General features: G+C 40.1%; 1 protein-coding gene and 1 long non-coding RNA gene across 6 annotated transcripts in view; one reads left to right on the plus strand and one right to left on the minus strand.

Moving 5' to 3' along the window:
- The window catches only part of htr4 (5-hydroxytryptamine receptor 4), a 50424-nt gene extending 29450 nt beyond the window's left edge, over nt 1–20974 (plus strand). The window contains exons 3-8 of one of the 3 annotated variants that reach the window (XM_088431919.1): nt 2129–2242; nt 4464–4664; nt 7296–7449; nt 8740–9308; nt 12729–12835; nt 17500–20974. In XM_088431919.1, the coding sequence (XP_088288045.1) occupies nt 2129–2242; nt 4464–4664; nt 7296–7449; nt 8740–9308; nt 12729–12789 (1099 nt within the window). In that variant the 3' untranslated portion in view covers nt 12790–12835; nt 17500–20974. Of the gene's footprint in view, nt 1–2128; nt 2243–4463; nt 4665–7295; nt 7450–8739; nt 9313–12728; nt 12836–17499 lie in introns of those variants that run through there. The other 2 variants (XM_088431921.1, XM_088431920.1) reach the window with 2 other exon arrangements.
- On the minus strand, nt 5268–9822 carry LOC148413642 (uncharacterized). 3 transcript variants are annotated; one of them, XR_015867665.1, is made up of 4 exons: nt 9572–9822; nt 8695–8790; nt 6284–6548; nt 5268–5452 (listed from the first exon to the last, which is right to left on the minus strand). It is a non-coding gene; the product is annotated as an uncharacterized LOC148413642 (long non-coding RNA). The 3 variants fall into 3 exon arrangements; XR_015867667.1 differs by lacking the exon at nt 5268–5452 and having other exon boundaries at nt 6337–6548; nt 8869–9822; XR_015867666.1 differs by lacking the exons at nt 5268–5452; nt 6284–6548 and adding an exon at nt 8078–8539 and having other exon boundaries at nt 9572–9814.
- Nucleotides 20975–21921: the final 947 nt, after the last annotated feature.

Raw genomic sequence — 21921 nt, forward strand, 5'->3', positions numbered from 1 at the left:
TGCGAAGGCTATTTTAAAACTCCAATTTAAAGCCCCAAAATCTAGTTTGATACCCTACTTTAAAATCCTAACTTATAAACTTGAAACCCAACTTTGAAACCCAACCCCAATCTTGGAACTCTTATTTAAAACTTCTGGTTCGAAGCCTTAAGCCTGTCTTGAAACAGAAACAAGGCTTCTAACACTAACTTGAAACCCAGACTTTACACATGACTTTGACTCCCTAACCACAGTATGAAATCTTAATCCTATTTAAAAATCATTCATTCGTTCTGAATCCCTTACACTGGATTGAAACTAACCCTGGCATGAAACCCAAAACCTAATTTGAGACACTACTTTGAACCCCTAACGATTATTTCAAACCCTAACCCAAACTTTAAAAAAAAGACTTTTAAAGCAAAACCCTAATTTGAAACTTCATGTATGGTCCTAAACACTTCTTTAAAACCCTTACCGTGATTTACTTTGAAGCCTTACGACCTTCATTCGAATCTCGAACCCCTGTTCAAAATCCTGATCGAGTACAGTCTACGAACTTGCCATTTCATCCTTGTATAATTCATTCATAATTCCTCCTTCAAGGGACATAAAAGAACTGTTTAAAAAAAAAAAGTTGACCTTTAATGACAAGCTATTCTGCTGATTCAGCACCAACAAAAATGGCCCTGACGCAGGGCATTTCCAAGCATCAGAGATTTCGCAGCGTTACAGAAATAAATCAAGCGACTCATTCTCGAGCGTTTCGCCAAAAAGCCGGCGGCAGAAGGAAGAAATAAAATCTCTCTTTTGGCTTTTGACACGGCTCGTGTTTGACATGACTAATGCGCCGCAGGTCGGAGGCCCCCACTCACGCTCTCCGATGAGGCCGACGCTTGACTTTGCCATGCGAGCGAGTCTCAGCGAATGCCACGTGGCGTCTTCTCTAACAAGGTGCGCGCTTTGATCTGTGCCATCAAACGCCTAAAAGCACAGCCAACATGACAACTTTGATCTTCAATTTGTTGCTTAATGAGGCTTTGACTAGTTTGCGATTGCCGCCTGCAAGGTGTCTTAAGTAGCTTTTGAAATCATATTTCAAACTTGTTTCATACTGGTTTCACTTGGGGATCGAGCACCTTCAAATGGATCAGAATCATACAATTTTGTGCCTCGCACATTGTTGACCCATCTTTCAAGCCCTACACCTAGTTTAAAACCCCTATTAGATATTTTAAACCTCACTGCGTTTTTACAGCTCTTACTCCATCTTGAAACCTATTTTTCTATTCTAATTCTGCTTCGAAACTCTAATTTTACTATCTAATTGAGGCTTCAACCTAACTAAAAGTGTACTATCCAATTTATAACTTCTTCTTCTTCTTCTTCTTCTTCTTCTTATTATTATTATTATTATTATTATTATTATTATTATTATAAGCTTCAAACCCTCAATTGATACCTTAACAGACGCGTGAAACCCTACTATCCAATTACAACTCCGGCTTCAAACCCTCAAACGAAACCCTAACCAATGGGTAAAATCCTAATTTGACTAATTTGAGACACTTGCCTTTTTTAATTAATTTCTAACTCAATCTTGAAACCTCAAATTGCATTTCTAATCTCATTCTTGAAACATGTATAATACAGGCTTCAAACTTCAATTACACACGCTAACTCAGGCTTGAAATCTTTAATTGAAATCATCTTTTTTTAAAGTCGTAAATCTAATTTGAAAGCCATATTGAATATCTAACATTGGCTTGAAACCCTAATTTGAAGCCTAAACCCTTATTTGAAACAATACCTTGCAAAATTTATTCAAAGCCTTCTCTTTCTTGAAACCTTACAATTTGAAACCCTAACACTTAGTTGTTTTTTTTTTTCTTTTTTTGCATTCGCTCTGATTTGAATCTGCACATTGCAATTCTAACTCTGGTTCAAACCTAAATTGCAATCCTAAACATGGCTTGAAATCCTACTTTGAAACCATAACACCGGTGTTGTCTGTTGACTTGAATTTACACATGAAACCAATTTCTAACCCGTTTTGTCAGTTATTTCTGTGACGGATAGGAAATGTGTACCAAAAAAAAAAATAGTTGTTGCTGACCTGTGTGTGTGGGTGTGTGTGTTGTCTCCATAGCAACAGCATGCCAAAGCGGTTGGCCCTCATCTGCTTCCTATCTCTGGTCATGACGATGAGCATCCTGGGAAACCTCCTGGTCATGGTGGCCGTCTGCAAGGACAGGCAACTCAGGTACAGCATTGTTTGGTTTAACAATGTCGACAAACATGTCGTTGTTAGCTTCATGTTTGGGATTTTTTTTTTCCCCAGATGGTAGAGGGAATTATGAACGGGTCAAATTGCAGGCAATGTTAGAACAAGCCCTTCAGGCTTCTGCTAGAAAGCAAAAAAAAATAAAATGTATTTACATTGAACCCCCATAATTCACATTGGATAAGGGGACATACACAAGCCTCCCAAACCAAAAATATATGTAAAAAAAAATATTGAAGAAAAAAATGCAGAGGGGAGGATTGTATCATGTTTTTAAATGTGTTTTTAAACTAGAAATTATTTTATGACTTTTATAAATATGAACATACATATAAAAATTAATTACATATAAAAAAAAGTTGAACGGGAAAAATCTGTCACTTGTCCCCTTTTTCTCCTAACTTCCACTTCGTCTTTCACTTCCTGTTAAGATGGTGGTCACTTCATGTCCTTGTGTGTGAATACTTGGTTTGGGGTCAAAGCCATGGTCCAGAAAAAAGTGGTGCAGTAGGGTGCACATGCATGCTGGCAGGTGTCACGTGAGGATGAATGTAGGGTGTGTGTATGCGCATGTGTGTGTTATGATCAGGGAAAGTGTGCGTCGGCGTCTGGCCTCCCCAAGGGGGGAACAATGACACACCATCTTTCTGTCTTCTTCTTGCCTCATTGCCTCTTGGTCCACCGGGAACACGCATACACATGCACGCACACACACAAACACACATGCATGTACACACACATACACACACATACACACAGTGTAGCTGAAGATAATGTCGCAAAGCGTCAGAAAGTAAATGAGACACTTACGTACTTTCAAGGTCTCCTGAGCAACCGCTCATAACAAAAACACCAATATCATTATTAAATGATAATTCCATCAAAACAAAAATGGTGGCGCACACACATATAGACAGACAGCATGTATAATCTGGTGTATAATCCTCATCCTCTGCAGAAAATGACTACCATTAATAGGGATTAGACGAGCTCCATATGAGAAGATCTAGCGAGACTGGAGCGCCACAAAAGTTCTCATTCCTGCATAACATGAGATCCAGTTGATTTTGACTATTTTTTGGGGTAGCGTTTGGCTTGTTGAGTGGAGGACCATTCGCTTAATGGATAAACACGAGTGCTGCTCGATGGCTTGTTGTGGTGCCCAGAAGTAACATCACTATTGTAGTGATTATTTGCATGAATGCTTACTTTATTTGCTTAATGTTCTGGCACTTTAAACAGAAATTATTTTTATTTTAGCCATGTTCAACAATTCAGTAAGAGGAAAGATCTCAGATCCCATTTGTTATTGCAGCAGCAGAAAATTAGCCTGTAACAAAAGTGTGTTTATTTATATTTGCACTTCAAAGATAAATCATTTATATGCAATCTGCTCAATAAAAAAAATTGCTTTTAATTTAAAAATCTGATCTCTTCACAGCTCATTCTCATCCCTAAATTGTAATTATGTACTAATGAGCTGAGGCGTTCATTTTATGAATGAAGTGTGCCAAAACCTATTTAATTCTTATTTATAATCTTGTTCAATTACATTTCATTACTGTCAGTTTTTATAAGGTTGTCATTTTTTTTCTCTCTAAAGTCTCTTTATATTAAATGTGTTTCATAGATATGCTAAGAGCGTTCACAGATTGATGCCATTATAAAAAAGAATGGGAAGTGAGGATCAGGTGAAAATTATTCTTTATGTTAATTAACTACTGTCCGAAGCCAGCTGGGATAGGCACTAGCAAGCCATTTCATTTTTTTAAATGTAATAAAGTATGGTTTTGATTACACTGATAGATGCATTAAGAAGAAAATGGGGGAAAATTCAATTGTTTCTGTCTTTTTCAAATAATTTCTCAATGTTTTTTGTTCAAATATTTTTTTTTAACAAGACATTCTTTTGAATTTTTAATGACTTTATTTTATGTATTTTTTAATAATTTACCGTTGATTTGCTGCCTTCATCGAAAGCGTGAGTATGAGTAACAAACCAAAAGCTCCACGTGGGCGTGCATTATGTTAATAGCAGCCTCGTATTGTACATGACTCAATATGTCAGCCTACATGAGTCAGGGTTGCATCATCGGAGGGCTCATTTGTTCAAAGTCCCATCCGACCCGCTCTGTATTGTAAACACTGACCCAAGAGTGGTTGCTACTTAGATGGCATAATTTGCTTGTGTCTGTCGCAGGAAAATCAAGACCAACTACTTCATCGTGTCACTGGCCTTCGCTGACCTGCTGGTGTCGCTACTGGTGATGCCGTTCGGCGCCATCGACCTCGTGCATGAGCAATGGATCTATGGTGAAACCTTCTGCCTGGTGCGCACCTCGCTGGATGTTCTGCTCACCACCGCCTCCATTATGCACCTGTGCTGCATCGCTCTGGACAGGTCAGAACCAAGCTCAAGGCTCCACCAAAAAGCAGATCGATGTCCGAAGAAGCAACAAATGGAATCGTGCTTAGAGAAAACAAAAGCTTTCAAGAGTTTCAAGAATGTCGTTTAGGGAGATTGAGAAAAGTATTTTTATTCTTAACCGTTTGGCTTTTTTGACCCGAGATACCTGAGAATGGTTTTCGTTGGTGTAAAAATGGCTTTGTGCATGAAATCTCCTTTGGTGGAAAATGCTAGTGATGATTTGAGGTCCAGATGGGTCAGCACGCAATCTGGCAAGCGGCGGTCCGCCGGCCTTTCTTGTGACACGTGTCAGATACGACGTCTGTCAGAGTCTGGCGGAGTCTTAACTGGGATGAAATTTTCTCTCTGTGTGAAATGATGGAATTCGGACGGAGCGAAAACTCCTTTGATCTTCATCCGTGTCAGATTTGACCAAATTAACAAGAAACATGATGAAACATTCTTCATCTGCATTACTTCACTTTCGCTGTATTTTTATTAATCATTGGCTGACAAAAAAAAGCAAAACAAGTGAAACTGTTAATTAAGTTTGTGTGATTGAGGTGGGGTTGGGGGGGGGGGGGGGGGGTGACTACGAGGGCTTAACGCTGACCTAAACCGCGCAGCTGACTTTGCATCCTCGGGACCTTCTGTTTCCAATTCATTGTGAGCTAATCGATCTTCATTAGCCCACACAGTATCGTCGCCATCACATCATTTCAGCTACCCTCTCACCCCAATTTTCTTCATTGTATTTTATGTGTCTTCGTAAGAGCCATCTCCTGCAAAAGACATGAACAGAATGATTAGAAATAATCCACAGTAAAATGACTATATATTTGAGAACCGCCTACTGTAAGTTCGACGAGAAGGGGGACTGAAATAAAGATGTAGGCTAGCTACTTTGGCTCACTTGTTCCAATTTTACCTCGTTTGAGAGCTGCGCCTGCTTAGCACTGACAAACGTTTGCACTCTGCTGCAGTCAGTTTTATTTAGGTGACCTTGTGTGTTGATGCTCTGGTGCTAAAACCATAATGAAGAGTTGAAGCTGTGACAGACTGCCCCCCTCAGGTCAAACTGTATAGGACCGTAATTAGTGTTGCACAGTGATCCAGTCATTGGCCTGCGGTTGTTTTGGGGCACCTTGGCAAGATTAGCAAAAGTTGTGTGTGTCTCAGTGAACATCCATGTTGTGGTGTCACCTTGCAAACCGTCACTGAATGCTGCATGTGTCTTTCTGGATCAGTAATCTGGGACATATTGTTGTACACATGGTTTACTTGCGAACTACATGAGATCCAGACCAGAAGTCTGTAGAGTCTAGATCGGGTCCGGATGGAATCCACATAAAGACTTGGTTCACAAATGATCTGTATCTGTGCTACGTGTGGTCTACATGTGATTCCGCAGACTTCCACATAGGCCAAGGGGATCCAAGATCAGTGAAGTGGGCACCTGGAGATTGAATTCCACCCCAGTCGTATATGTCCACATTGGAGGAAAGTTGCTGAAGTCTGACTTGTGTCTCGTATATGATTTTGCGCTCCCCTGAGTTATGACAATCTATGGCAGCAAAAGTCGGTAGTCTTGGTCTCTCCTGGTGCTTATATACCTGCTGTTTGTGAGTCGGTTTCACGGCATGATTTCAGAGTATTTTCAAGTGGCTTAGAATCTCCAAAACCAGCAGCATTTATTTTTTCCCGTCACAAGGGACGTCAAACTTTGGTGAATGAAGACATTAAAAGAGAGAAGACACATTATGTCAGCTTGTGCACGGCAGCGTTCACAATATTAGACAAAAAAAAAATGGAGCATTTTGCTTGCAGTGGGCTTATCTTCTTTTGTTCAATGGAGGCGTCAGGAAGGCGAGAAGACAACTGGAGGGGAAACGGAGAAGAAAGAAGTGAACTGAACAGCTGCGCTACAAAACCTTCCTTCCAAAAAAAGAGCAACGGAGGAGGAAATGAATAAAGACGAATAATGAGACACAAGAGAGCAGGATGAAGACATGCCTCATGCTCAGATATCACAAATAATAATAATAATAATAATAATAATAATAATAATAATAATAATTTTATATATATATATATATATATATATATATATATATATATATATATATATATATATATATATATATATATATATATATATACAGTACACACACATACTTTTTTTTTTTTTTTTAATTCCAGTCCAGATTTTATCTTCATCTAGTCTAGACATCAACCAGAAGTGATTCACTTCTAGCAGGTCTTTCAAACTTGCTTTCTGAGGGACATTTGCTGCTGCGGGATGATATTTTGTGGCCCCTGACACTCACGGGTGTGAGCAGACACGGTGCTGCTGTTGCGTTTCCAATCAATACCAATCAATAGTCACACATAAACAGGAAGTGGTGTCAGTGCAAATATGGACGTGAAAATCATTAAGTGGGCTTGATGGTGCGTCAGACACGATCCTTAATGGAAATAAATGTCCAGTGGTGAGTCCGCATTAAGGACCATTAGGGGAGTGAGCCACACATTCAGCGTTGTTCATCAAAGATCTTAAGGTCAAACATTTTTTAGGATGATAATCATTTATGAAAATAATTGACTATCTGAAGTGTTTGTGTGTAGGTATTACGCCATCTGCTGCCAGCCTCTAGTGTACAGCACCAAAATGACGCCCACGCGGGTGGCCCTGATGATTGGCGGCTGCTGGGTGATCCCAACCTTCATCTCCTTCCTACCTATCATGCAAGGATGGAACACCATCGGCATCGACGACGTGGTGAGTGTTAATGTCAAAAAAATTGACTGCAGCTTTTGGTGTGCAAAGATATTTCCGTATTTGAGGCAAATTGTGGTCCCACCAGATTGTGCTTATTTTTGTTAGCAGCCTAAGGACTATCTCGGCAAATAAAAAGTGCTCACGAATGCAAATTTAGACAGATCTGTTCACTATATTTTATCCTAGTAATTCCACCCATTAAAAAATGACAATATACAAATTGTTTTACTTAAAAAAAATTCTTAAATGTATTAGTTTTTATTTGAAAAAATATATTTAAAAAAATTATGACGTCTTCCCCATGGGTTTGTATATTAAAGCATTAATTAATGGATCAGTCAGTCCTTTACCCAAAAAAAAAAAAAAAAAACTCTAAAAAGACTTTTGTAGAAGATGTTTGGAATTTAGTGGCACGCGTTGATTTAATGGCATGCAAGGCAGGCATCATTTTGTCAGGTCAGAGAGCGAGTTTCTCCCCAGCCTCTGTTAACCTTGCTCGCCCTCACTTGCCCTAGCTCGGTGACCCGGTTCGTGGTCCAATTTGGCACCGTGTGCACACACGTACGCACATGCACACAAACACAAAGAGAAGTTTCGTGTGGTTTGTAACTTTATTTCTCTCTGAGGGTCCAATTAAAAGTGCCGAGTTCTGACAGCGACTCGGATGCATTTCATCGCCAGGCGGTCTTGTGTTGTTGACCACGATTTTGGGGGGGAAACAATTTCTGGTAGCTCGTACATGCATCAACAAGAATAAATTTGCTAGCAAACTCAACAAGAATAAAATTGCTAGCAGACTCACTGAGCTAACTCCATTTTTATCTTATTTAATATTCATATCAAGATGAGTACTTCTTCTGGGTACTTGTTGTTATAGTATTATTGTTGTTCCTCATATTTTAGTATTTTGCCAAATATCATAATTCACCAAATTGTGCCAGAAAAGTTTGAAATGTTATAAGACAGAAGCGCAACACATGTAGACAAACGACAAATGTATTTTTTTCTCCTCTACAAATAATGATCAACAATACTGCACTGAGAAACAGTGATCGTCTTCACGGGTTGCATCACAGGAGCGGCACAATGTCTATCGAATTGAAACAAAAAAACGGGGGCGAGAAATGTTAACTCTTTACATTCTGTTTAATTATCTAGTTATTTAAAAAAAACCACTTTGTTTTCGTTAGTGTTTTTGTTGTGTAAACACAAATTTTTGTTAGCGTAAATTGGACAGTAAGTTACCTGCTGCTTCACCCAGTTTCATTTTGGTGTCCTGCATGCACACAGATCGCCGAGCGTCGCCACCCGGAGGGCAGCAACTCCACGTCGTGCGTGTTCCTAGTAAACAAGCCGTATGCTGTGACGTGCTCGGTGGTGGCCTTCTACATCCCGCTGGCGCTGATGGTGCTGGCCTACCAGCGGATCTACGTGACGGCGCGGGCGCACGCCGTCCAGATCGGCTTGCTGCAGCGGGCGGGCGGCGCCTCGTCGTCGTCGGACTCGGCCGACCAACAGCGCAACCACCGCATGCGCGTGGAGACCAAGGCGGCCAAGACGCTGTGCGTCATCATGGGCTGCTTCTGCCTATGCTGGGCGCCCTTCTTTGTCACCAACGTGGTGGACCCTTTCATCGGCTACACGGTGCCCGACCAGCTGTGGGCGGCGTGCCTGTGGCTGGGCTACATCAACTCCATGCTCAACCCCATCCTCTACGCCTTCCTCAACAAGTCCTTCCGCCGTGCCTTCCTCAGCATCCTGTGCTGCGGGCGCAAGCGCTACCGCAGGCCCTCCGTGCTGGTGGGCCCGCGTGCGCCCTGCGCCGCCACGCGCATCAACGGCTCCACGCATGTGCTCAAGTAAGTACCACGCTGCATGCCGCTCATATACATAGGCCGAACGCCGCCGCATGCGCCGCCTTGTAATTCGTCAGAGGAAAACTCGACAAAACCTTTTCATGCTGAAAAATTACTGCGCATCCAGAAAGTATTCACGGCCCTTCACTTTTTCAACATTTTGTCATGCCGGAGCCTCATTCCAAACTGCATTAAATCGGCTGCTATCTGAGGCAGCGCTAGATCGTTCCCAATAATCGGGCGAGTTCGGATCAGGTCTGTCTCACCTTTATCATCTTTTCCGTCTTTCTCTTGCGAGGGATGATGTGACATCCGCGGAATTCTGAGCGATCCGTGCAACGCACAGCTAACCGGGCTGATGCTGTTGTTGCCCGGGCGGATATTGCTTTATGATTTTTTTTCACCTCTTGTCTCATCATCCGAGACGCTTTTGATTCCTTCTTGGATCTTTGCTTTATGAAACGTTCCTTTAGTGTTATTTGCCGGTTTTCCTCAATTTTCTCTTTTTCATCATCATTCTTCAAAGCTTGGTAGCCACTCCCTCTTTCGGTTAATTCTCTTATGAGCTCTGCTGAATCAAATGCACTTCTGCCACCCAGTTGCTGTTTTTATTACTTTAAAAGGCTTTTTAGCCTTGCGTTTTGGAGGGGAGATGCATCAGAACTCAGACTTAACTCGTGCAGAAAACATAGATCCCGTGTTGATATGGAATTGGAAGTTTTCAAACCACAATTTGATACGGGGTTTGGATTGAAAGAGTTACAAATCCCATCACTTAAACACTTAAAGTACGATCACAATACCAATGGAGTTGGGACATTGTGTAAAATGATAACAGAAAAAAACATTTGCAATAACTCTTCAATCTATATTCAATTGGCCACAATAAAAAGACAATATATTTAAGGTTTAAACTACTAATATTGTTTTTTTTTTTTTTTTTTAAATATTCATTTGTTATGAATACGATTCCTGCAACTTGTCCCAATTGAAGCTTAGTAGTGGGAAATGTTTCCCAATTTCAGTTGTTCGACAGTCGGAGATTTCATTTTTTTTTTTTTTTTTCATAATTTGCCCAGCATTCTCAATGGGAGACAAGTAAACATTGATGTTTTGAAATAAACTAAAAAACATAAAAAGAGCCCATCCTGTGAATGGCTGTTTTTGCTGAATGCTTCAACCAAAAGTCCCATCACCAGTAAATTGTCATTTATATCTCTGTGGTAATATTTTGTCTACATTACCATTGAACTCAAGAGCAATAATTATTACAATCTATTTCTATGATTTATTAATGGTGAATCATGGATACAAGAATATGTTAAACACAACAGAAAAAAACTGAATTCATGTACACAAGCGTTATATAAGCCAGAGCCACACTGAAGGCAGAATGATTTTTAGAGTAAATTGCATGTTCCAGCGTGATAAGAACAGGCCATACCTTACATTCATAGTCCCGTGATGGAAAGATGCTATTTGGTACGAGGCACTGTGGTTTATTGACACGGAAAATGCTGAAATGGACACAGTGTGCACACATGCAGCCTCTCTAAACCATTTAACACACACCAGATGTAATCTGGAGAAAAGTCATGTTTTTTTGGTGAAACAGCATTTATGCGGCCTTGCTGGCTAGTTCCATGAGTCAAAGATAAGATGGACACATTATTGATCGTCACAAGCGCATCATTACGACGGTCTTACGAAAAGGCTCCCCGTTACTTCCTGTTTGGCTGCTCAGTCATCGTTTCCAAATATGGGCAAGCTTGCTTATGCCCTTGTGTTCAAGACCTTGCACGCTTGCACTGCAGCAAACATCTAGAAAACAAAATGCAGTGTGAAAAGGCCCTTACAGTTGTCATAGTAGAATTTTCTTTGTTCTTCTGTATTTATGTGTGCATGACTGCCTCCCTGTGGTCAGGGCGCGCACACCAGGAGGTAAAATGGATGAATGAATGAATGTTGGGGTAGGCTCTAGCGACCTGCAACCTTCAAGGGGATAAGCAGTCAAGATGATGAGTGGATGGAAGTTTCACGGCCCGTGGGCATTGAACAACATCATCAGGGTCTTGGAAACATGGTCTGAATTAGATGTGAATTTAACGTTTGATTTAGCAGTATTTTAAGAGCTCTCATTTGAGGACTTGGGTTTAATATCCTAGTTTTAAAAAATTTGATTAAAGTCTTGGATTAAAGGTTTTAGTTTAAAGAACGTAGATTTGAGTTAACTTACTAGGATTTAAGGTCTTGGTTTGAAGGACCTGGAGTTAAGATTTTTTTTTATTTTATTGGGAAGGGGGGGGTGTTTGGATAAATGTTCTTGGTACTTAATAATTTTTGGGCCATATGTTCATTGCTGACCAATCAGAGACCACACAAGTTGTTTCCTTTTTTTTATTGTGAAAACCCACACAGGAAATCAGTGGTGGTCTTAATTTAAAACATTTGACATTTTCAGAATATTTGTGAATGTTTATCTGCAAAATTGCTTGTTCGGCCTTTTTGTCTCCGGCAGTGTTTAGAGCATTTGTGCGTGTGTGTGTGTGTATAACAATTTCTTGGAGACATAAACAATAGCGACGAGAGAAAAATATTAACAGGAAGTGCTGCTCTTGGCTGCAAATCGCAACAAGCCACAAACACACGCACATACTTACACACATTCGCACATTTGGTATCCGCAAACACTAACAAGCGTCACTTCTACACACACAATAGTTGCTTCTCTCAAGTATTTTGGTGCAGATTTCAACACACTAAAATGCTGAGAAGGAACAAATTTTTGATCTTAATTTGAAAATGTTTTTTTTTTTAATTTGAAAATGTGTTATCTTCTGAAATCTCCCTCTGGCCGTCTAAATTTGAGCTCAAGTATTGATTGATATCTACATTTACATGCATGAGATTTGTTTTCAAAGCGTGTGTTTGCATTTTTTTCTAAATTTGCTCATACAAACTTTGGAAGATGAATTTTGATAAAAAGCACAAATTAATTTGAATAAACTATACTTTGTGACTGGTCGACTGCACGTTTGAACTTTAACCTTGTTTTTCACCCTCTGTTCCCGTCCACCTTCCTGATTTTATCCTCCTTCCTTTCTTACCTCTTCTTATCACTCATCACCAACTAATTCTTCACCTCTTTTTCTCATCCTTCTCTTTCCTCTTGATTTTTTTGGACACCTCCTTTTTCACCACTTTATTCCCTCCCTTCTCGCATCATTTTTTTTCATCTCCAAACTTTGTTTCGCTCTTTTTGTACATTCTTCTCTGCCTGTCATGCGTTGTTTTGCACGTCAACTTCCGTTTTATTTTTTTTCGGCACCTCATTTTAACCCTCACTCAACTTTGCCCGTCCGTCTATCCCATCCCCTTGTTTCCTCTCCCTCCTTGTCCTCCCTGCTCGTGTGTCTCCAGCAGCTGCTCCTCTGCCTCCAAACTGCTGCTCTGGTTGTGCAACACCAGGCCAGTGCCCGTCTAGCCACTCTAAGCCTCACCGGCAGGCTCGCTCTCGCTCTCTCGCTCAAGTGAGTCTGGTGCACACACACGGTCGCACACGCGCACAAACCTCTTTCCCGTAATAAAATTAATGACAGATGAAATCAAATCTGAGGGGCAATCACCTTCACCCTGCATGTGCTACTTCACAGAAATCAAATCAATGACCTTTGTCAACAATATTTGGTCATCAAAATAAATTAAAAAATGATAAAAGAAAATTCCCATCTACAAGCAAAATGAGGCTAATTTGGTCTTTTGTCGTTCTAAATCTAATGCCTCAGGGTTTTAACTCAGTTTTGATTTGATTTAATCTTTTGTTTTACATTTCTCGCAATGATGTGAGTTACCTCACCGAATATTTTTGTATTATTAAAAAAATGGATTCATTTCATTTTTTTTCTGACAAGGATACTTACATTTTGTTTGTTTACAGTCTTAATACTAAATTTTTGTACTGAACACGGGGGATTCTTGCTGAAGCTGACCAAACTGGAGCCAGTAGCAGAAAACAAAACGTCAGGGAGGCAGAGTTCACAATGCAGCAGTCGTTTTACTTTAATGCATATAATTTTATTTTACACGCCACTTCAAAACACGCACACCACTACTCTTCGTACTCTGTACTGCACGCATGCCACCCCCTCCCACCTCTCTCCCATGCACGTCCACACACAGTTAACAATTGTGAAGGGTATTGAGACTGTAAGACTCCAAGCTAAACTGAGCATGGACGTGTTACAAGGAGAGTACTATATTTTCTTTAATATTGGTATGAAATATTCATGGTGAATACTTAAACAAAGGATTGTTTTTTTGTTTTTTTTAGGGTTTTTTAAGTTAATTGAGAATATTTAAATCCTTTGAGTGCAAATCAACGTGTGCTGTTTGAATTGTTTATTGAATGCAAAAATACAGTGTAAAGTCTATCCATTAATCACATGAGACAAATAATTCAATGAATTACTGAGCAGGCGAGCAGTGTGTTTATTCTCTTTTTTTTATGACTGTTGATTCTAATCAAAGACAATCTAAATGTGATTAATATGTGTTATGATTGCTTTTTGCTGACCCCGTAGGGGTCCTAAATCTTCCATCAAAATGAACCAACAGTCATACAATTATGTCTTTTAATCCCCCTTGCCTGGGGAAATGTATCCCATTGCGTTTGAGATGTGTGTCATGATAACAAACTTCACGTTTTCTAAAAGGATGAATGAATCAAATGAAGTCATTTGCTGTGTTTTGCTGGCTGGCCGGGTGGTGTAAGAATGAGATAAACACAATAGTGTGTGCGTATTAAAAATAGCAAAATTCTCTAAAAGGGCTGGCAGTGAATGAGTTGAATAGAAATTTGATTAAAATGTGTTGCATATCAATTCAATAAAGAAAAATACTATATGAATGGTTAAAAACAAACTGTTCTGAAAGAATTCACTTCAAAGTTAAATGCAACTGAACTCTATGTAGAAAATGTATTCCACACAAAGTAAAAAAAAAGTATCTGTAGTTCCGATATTTTCACTTTGTTTATTTTTATTAAATCTTAAACCAATAAAGGAATGTGATGCGTTTTAAAAAAAAAACACGTTATTTTGCAGACATTAGTTTTTGAGTTATTGTTGACCTCTATGCACAAAGACAGTTTCTGTGTTTTTGTTGTTTGCTTTTGTTTGCCAGTAAGAAGCATAATTGTGAGCGTATGTAGGTGTGAGCATGCATGTGGGAATCAAACCACCAAATGCCACACGAGCTTCTGTTGCAGATTGCAGCGCCATTTTCAGAGCTATAAGTGAGTACCCATGATCATAGCTCTTTGAATGGTACTGCAGTAGGCACACAGCTGAGCGGCCATGTTTCCAAAGCCCGCCCCCCCACACCTATACCGTGGGATGACCAGGTGACTCCACAAGACGGATTTCATTTGACACTCCGGGTGTGTGCGCATGTGTATGGCTGTCATAGAAGATCTTTTGCAGATTTGTCATCTCAACTGCGTCAAACTAGTTTGTGGAAAATTTGAGTAGGTTCAGCACCCGAAGTTTGTATATAGTAGGAGTTACAGTATGCCCCTTTGACCTTTTCTCTGCAATCAGTATGCTATTTTGCCACTAGTGAGTTTGTACCCTGGGTACGTCACAAACAGAACTATTTTAATCGAATACGGTATCGGTTGCTCAGTGTGTGTGCATGGGCATGTGTGCTTCCCGCTGGCTGGTTTAGAAAGGGTAAAAGGCACCAAGCGTCACATTTAATGACACAAATGGTTCTTTTTTTGAAGAGCGCTTGTTGCTGGGGGCAACGCTGAAGCTTAGCTGCAGTGTGATGGGAAGTAAAGCAGTTCAGTTCAGCTCCTGGAGCTTTCTGCTCTGTTTGCTTCGTCTGAGGGGCTGAAGATGAAGGTCTATGTTCATTATCACATCCTGTTTAGTTGGCCAATGTCAAAATATGAACATTCCTTCTCATCTAGCAGCCCAGCCTGTTGATCTGCATGACAGTTTTTGAAAATTCTGCCCCCGAAATCAGCTTGACTTAGCAACATGAATTTCGGTAGGCTTGTCGTTCATATGTAGAAACACAAAAAAGGTCTCAAGAAGCCATGCCAGGAATGACAAAAGGAATTTGCAGATTCTATTCAAAACCACAGTTTTAGGCTCAATTTTCACTCTTCCACGCTAAGTGATTTCCAAAAAGAAATAAATTCCCAAGTAAAAGCCTCTGCCAGTTAGGGATAAACACTGGCGTGTGTCTGTGAAGATGGTGGCTTTTTTGCGCTCCTCATTATTCATCAAAGATCACCAGGGGTCGCCAAAATGTCACAGGAGGTCATCAGACATTGCAATGGTTGCAGGAAAATATAGAAACCAGATCCTAACACATTTACCAATCATAATAAATAAACAAATACATGCCTTTTTAACTTGGCAACATAAAATTTGTTCCATGTGTGTGTCATAAGACTAACGAAAAGTTTCAAAAAGACATGTCTAAAAAGACAGGAAGTCTGCCAATTGGTTTTATAGATACCAGTTTGTCCATTTCCGAGGAGAACCTACAAAGACTGACTCCTACAGATTTAGATTTTTAGGTAGTAATCCCACAATACAAAAATTCTGACTATGGTAATATATTCCTGCACAAATTATATTGGTAGCGGTACTAATAAGTGTAGTGGCTAATACAAACAAAAGCACATGCCATGTATGATGTTGTTTGCGCATAATAGTTGTTTATTCTTGCGGTCGAACAAGCTAAAGAACTGTTCCAGTAAATTCAAACTGAATCGTTGCCGGGACGACATATCATACGATCAAAGAAATGCCCACTTTACCTTTGTTTACTTAAACTTCAAACTAACAAGGTAGGGTGTTGACCTGAATGACGCCTCATTACAGAGTACACAAACAGACACGCACACAAACGCTGCTAAAAGCGATTAGTTGTGTAATGGTGCGCCGCGGCTGTCACTCATCCAGAAGTAATGAACCTCTAATCTACCGGGAGATGCTCAATGCACACACACACACACACACACACACACACACGCACGCCCACACACATATTAGAAAGTAAAAGTTTTTGTCATTTCCCACTAAGTCCAGCCTGTGATGCATTCATGGTGTTCCAAGGGTGTAGGAATAATGAGGCCTTACCACGGTCATCATCCTTTCTCTGTTGCTTTTCTGCTCGACTGCACACAGATTGGTGGCTTTTTGGCCTTTTGCTGTTGCTAATAAGATTAGGACTCTCCATAACTATTTGTGACATTTCCCGGTGCCAGCGTGAAGGCAAAATGCTTAATCCTGCCATCCTGCCCACGCACCAGTGGAATTACAAGTGTGCTAGTGAAAACAGGTTTTTGATGGAGGCTGTAGTTACCTAGTTATATGAGAGAGCGAGAGAGAGAGAGAGAGAGAGAGAGAGAGTGCTGAAAGACAATGAGTTGGCATGGTGGCAGACTGGTTAGCATGTCCGCCTCACATGCGATGTTTGTGGGTCCACTTCCAGTTCCAGCCTTCCTGTATTGAATTTGCATATTGTCCCCATGCCCACATGGGTTTTCTACAGGTACTCTAGTTTCTTCCCACAGTCCATCCCAAAAAACCTGCAGTGTTTTAGTGTCCCAATACCTATATTGGATGCTAATTGATGAAAGATATGTGAATGGTTGCTCGTTTCTGTGTGCCCTACGATAAGATGGCAACCAGTTCAGGTTGTACCCTTTCCTGCCAAAGAAGGCTAAGGTAGGCACCAGCAAGCCTGCAACCCTTGTAAATGAATGAAAAACAGTGATTGATATGCCTTCTCGTGGACATGATTGCTTATTGTAGTTTAGTGCCAGGGGCACACAAACTAACATCGTACAACAAGACATGTTGCATGCACGCTAGCCATTGTGGTGTGGATTTAGTGTTTTTTTGTTATAAGCTTTGTCTCTGGACTGTAAATGACAGACCAGCAAAAATATTACAATGTGCACCTCTGTGAATCCTGAGAGACTGATGTGGTGTATTCACATCCATCTGTTAGTGATAATGGACAAGAATGGACGCTGAGAAGAGCTTTACTGTAGATGACTTACTCACAGCCACATGCTGGCCACCATATGCTTTAGACTTGCGATGAAGACACTGTATGTCCTATTTCATGTTCCTCTTGACATCTTTGCCTTCCTCCATGTGGTGCGTGTCAGGTATTCAGTGCTTCACAATGGGAACCACGTGGCGCAGGAGAAGAACACGCTGCACAGCCACGCAGAGTCCAGCTTGTGACGCAGAGTCCAGCTTGTGACACGCCGTCACACATCTCCACCAAATCCATGCGCGGTAACGGTGCGTGACGCCGACCCGGTCCAAGTCCGCGGCGACCAAGAGAGTCTGGTGAACTGAGGCCAAACCAGTTCTGCTTCTGGTTCCCGCCCTGACTGAGTTGCACCACCTGTGGGACTTTGAGGGTGTGATGTTTCCAAAGCTCTTTTAATTTTAAAGTAGTATTTAATTGTCCAACATTTTCATCACTTCTTGAGTGTGTGCGTGAATGGTTGCGCGTATGCGCGTCAGTGAGTGGGTGTTTCCATGGTGATGCAACTTTTAAATCTGAATTTAATTTTGTTGTTTTGCTCCCTGTCTCTTACAAGGGTGTGTGTAGATGTGTGCGTATTTCTGCCTGTGTGCAAATCTGTGCGCGTGGGGGTGCACGCAAACAAACAAGATGTGCTTTAACTGCAGATTTTCAGCTGTAATTTTAAACAAGATAAAAAGTGAAGGGATTGCAACTGCTTTAGAGACCTGGGACAAATTAACAATCATAATTCATACTTTAACATTTACTTTTTAATAGTGGGGGTCAAATTCTTTGCAGTCAATTACTGCTTGAAGTCTGAAGTGAGTAGATATTCCCATGCGTTGGATTTCATCTCGGTTGATGCGCTGCCAGGCCTTGAATGCAACGTCTTCAGTTACTGCTTGTTCTTTGGACAAATTCCCTTCAGTTTTATCTTCAGCAAAAGAAATGAATGTTTAATTGACTGACTTTACTCATTCCACTTGCAGTATGCTTTTGATCATTGTCCCTCTGCTCTGTGATGCACCAGCCACTAAGTTCTGATGCATTTGGCTGAATACGAACAGAAACAGTATTATTGCCCCAAACACTACAGATTTCATCCTCAGTAAATCAGTAAATAATAATTGAATCAGGTCCATTGGCAACCATACATAACCTCCTGCCCAGTGTTGGGAGTAATGCATTCAAAAAGTAATGTAATTACTGTAACGCATTACTTTTTGCTGTAACGCGGTAGTATAATATATTACACACACAAAATAGTAATATTATACTCGTTACAAATGAGGGTAATGTCATGCGTTACAATGCATTTTTAGCCTGAAGGTGATGTTTTATTTTTTTCCATCCCCAAATTCTCCAAATACACTGCTTTTTTTTTTCATTCATTCCTTGTCGCGACTCTGTCCTTGCAACACATTGCAAGTTGCTTTGTTTGTTGCTTTCTCATTTTCCACATTAAAACTCTTGAATACACTTAAAAACAGTTTAGTTCCACGACAAAACCTTCACATTTTATAGCTCAGACTACGATAAAATAATAGGTGAAAAGATTAGAAATTCGGAGGTTCCACATTTTACCGCTCTTGAAGAAACAATTCATTACATTACATTACAATGCCTTTAAGAAAATAATTTGTGCCATTTCCTGCCATACAAAACATTATCCATTCCATAGACAGGTATACCCGTAGATATTAGATGATGCTAGTTTCCTGTTCATTTTCCTGCAACAGCAACCTAAAACTTACCCTACTGTATGTTTATTGCAATAGTTGTTTTATATTATAAAATATGTTAGGGTTTTTTTATGGGGAGGGGCTGTTATTTTATGAAACAACAACTTAAAAAACACCATTCACCATGTTTGGATGTAAATACACTTAAATATAAGACGAAAGTCTGCAGTTTAAGCACATACTTACTCTCATCTCCACTGTGTTGGTATTTAGAGACAAAAATATGTGTTTCGTGTCAAAGTTCCAATAGGAATGGACCTGACTTTACTTTTCAAAGAGGAAAATTCTAGTTTGATTTTAAAATCTACCTTTTGTGACGCCAGTCCTGGGACTTTTCTGACACACTCCTTCACATGTGTATGCAAACCCATATGTATGTATTTCCTACTGCAGTGTGTGTGTGTGTTTTTCCCCATCTCTTACAACTGTGTGTGGGTGTGTGTGCGTGCACGGTGCTCTCCCATCATTCCATGCTGCTCCCACGACTTGTTCATACATCACATGATCCATCAATCTCAGGACTGGGAATGTACAAGAACATACACAAACATGTTTACATAATGCAACTTTAGTAACCTGTGATTCATTTTTTTTTTTTGTTTTTTTTGTTTTTTTTGTGTTTGTGTGTGTTTTCAACTCAAGCCCCTGAAGCCATTTCACTTGGTTCGTGAAATGTGGTAGACATGTCTATCAGATCAGACCCATGAAAAAAAAAATCTAAAGATACCTTGGCCAAAAAGTCACAGGAAGTCTGCCATTTTGCTTCGAAGCTCAGAGACTCAGACAAATTTGTGCTCCAGATTTTGTTCGATTGCTACCAAATTGTAATGTACAATACAGATGAATGGTACAAAATTAAGAAACATCTTCCTTTTTGTCATTAAGCGTAGATGGCTGGCAGCAAACTGTCAACTCAACGAAATTGACTGAGAATTCCAACTTTGAATACAGCAAAATTAAATTTGACAGACATGCCTATCATGAGACTACAAACCAAAACTGGAAACAAAAGACAAATTTGACATTTTGCTTTGAATTATACAGTTTTAAAAGATGTTTTGTAATTTACGCATGAATAAAATAATTTATTTTAAAAAGTCCATTCCACTTAGCAACATCAAATTTGGTCAGTATGTCTATCATGAGCAGGGTCACCAAAATAGTCTCAAGAAGCCATGCCTGAAAAGACATGAGGTCTGTTATTTTGATTCAAGAAGGACATTTTAGTCATTTTTTTTCATTTAAAAAAATCAAAACAACTTTCACTGAGGTACAAGAAATTTGCTAGGCCTATCTGTCATGAATGAGACAAGCAAACTAGTTTCACAAAGCCATGCCAGAAATGACGAAGCCTGCCAATTTGGTTTGAAGCTGGACTCAAACGGCATCCTTTAATCAGTTCCTGTCATCCAAAAACATCTAAGATAACTAAGCTAATCATTAAGAGGCGAGAGCTCTTAACTCTCCCTCAGCGGAGAACAATTTGGATGAGTCACTTCTCATGCAGGGTCATAAAAGGACATGCAATGTTTGGAAATGTCCCAATACTTTTGTACTATTGATGTAGTTTCTTTTTCTGAAGGATTATTGCATTACTTTTATAGTTCATGTTTATTTTGTCCTGTTTCTTTTTCTTTCAAGCTGTGATCTCATCCATGTGTGAAGCACAAGCACTTTGACATACACAAACACAATATGAAAAACATAATGCGAAAGAAAGATCACTTCAATCAATCTCCATTGATTTCTTTGTTTTTTTGCTGGTGAAACCAGAGCGAGTGAGTGAGTGCGCGAGTGAGTGAGTGAGCCAGTGAGTGACAGCAGTCTGTAAATTAATGTAAATAAAAAGAGATTTTATTGACACCCACGCTGCATTCTATGTGCACTTGCATGAAATAAGTCAACCCAGCAGTATTTTGTCCAGTCCTTGATCTTTACATCAAAGCCATTTCACATCAAAGGGAAAATATTGAAAGAAGACACAAGGGAGCTGAAATTTTACCCAGATGTTGACAACATGTCAAATTTCAACATGGCCACTTAGTAATCACACTACCTGGACTGCCTCCATTGGCTAAAATACTGTGAGTATGATGTGGAAGTAAATGACCCCAAATTTTTCCAAAAAGGGCACAAGTGTTAAACACCACTTAAAAATAATCTCTAAGTTTTGCTTTATATACGATTTTGGAATCCTATCCCAGAAACTGTTGAAACTTTAAGCCTGAATTCCTCCTTTGAATCCCCTTTTTTTAATCCTTATTTTTAAATGGTGAATCTCAATTTAAATCACAATTCATACCCTAATTTGAAACTTTAACTATTGCCCAAAGTTACCCTAAACGTAACCGTGGCTTGCAATATCTCGGTAGCTTGAAACCAACCAGACAAAAGCCTTAATCCATATTTTGCCGTGTGTAAATGTCTTTGTGTCGATTGACAGCCACCAAGAACCGAGTGTCCTCGTCCCCACATACGCACGCGCACACATGTGCCACTCGGGTATAAGTGTCTCACTATTCATCGTCGCAAGTGCCCAATCCGCCGAAGAGAAGGCTCTCGTGGCAGCTAAAATTAGAATCTGTCTTCATCTTTCACACGCCAATCGATGGGAAGGCGACGAACGCCAGCCATTATTCCTTCATCTGCCCCAAAGCTTTTCATGTTAAACGCAATCATAGTGAAGCAGAAGAAGCGGGCATAAATACGGCTTTGTCCCCTTCGCTCGTCTGCTCTGACATTTAAGATGTGCTTAGCCATGGACAAAAGGTGGCCGTGTTGACTAACAGTGAATGAAATGCACCGCGTGA

This window comes from Hippichthys cyanospilos, chromosome 13, assembly GCF_059441005.1.
Source record: "Hippichthys cyanospilos isolate Australia breed blue-spotted pipefish chromosome 13, RoL_Hcya_1.0, whole genome shotgun sequence".
In the NCBI taxonomy this organism is placed as follows: Eukaryota; Metazoa; Chordata; class Actinopteri; order Syngnathiformes; family Syngnathidae; genus Hippichthys; species Hippichthys cyanospilos.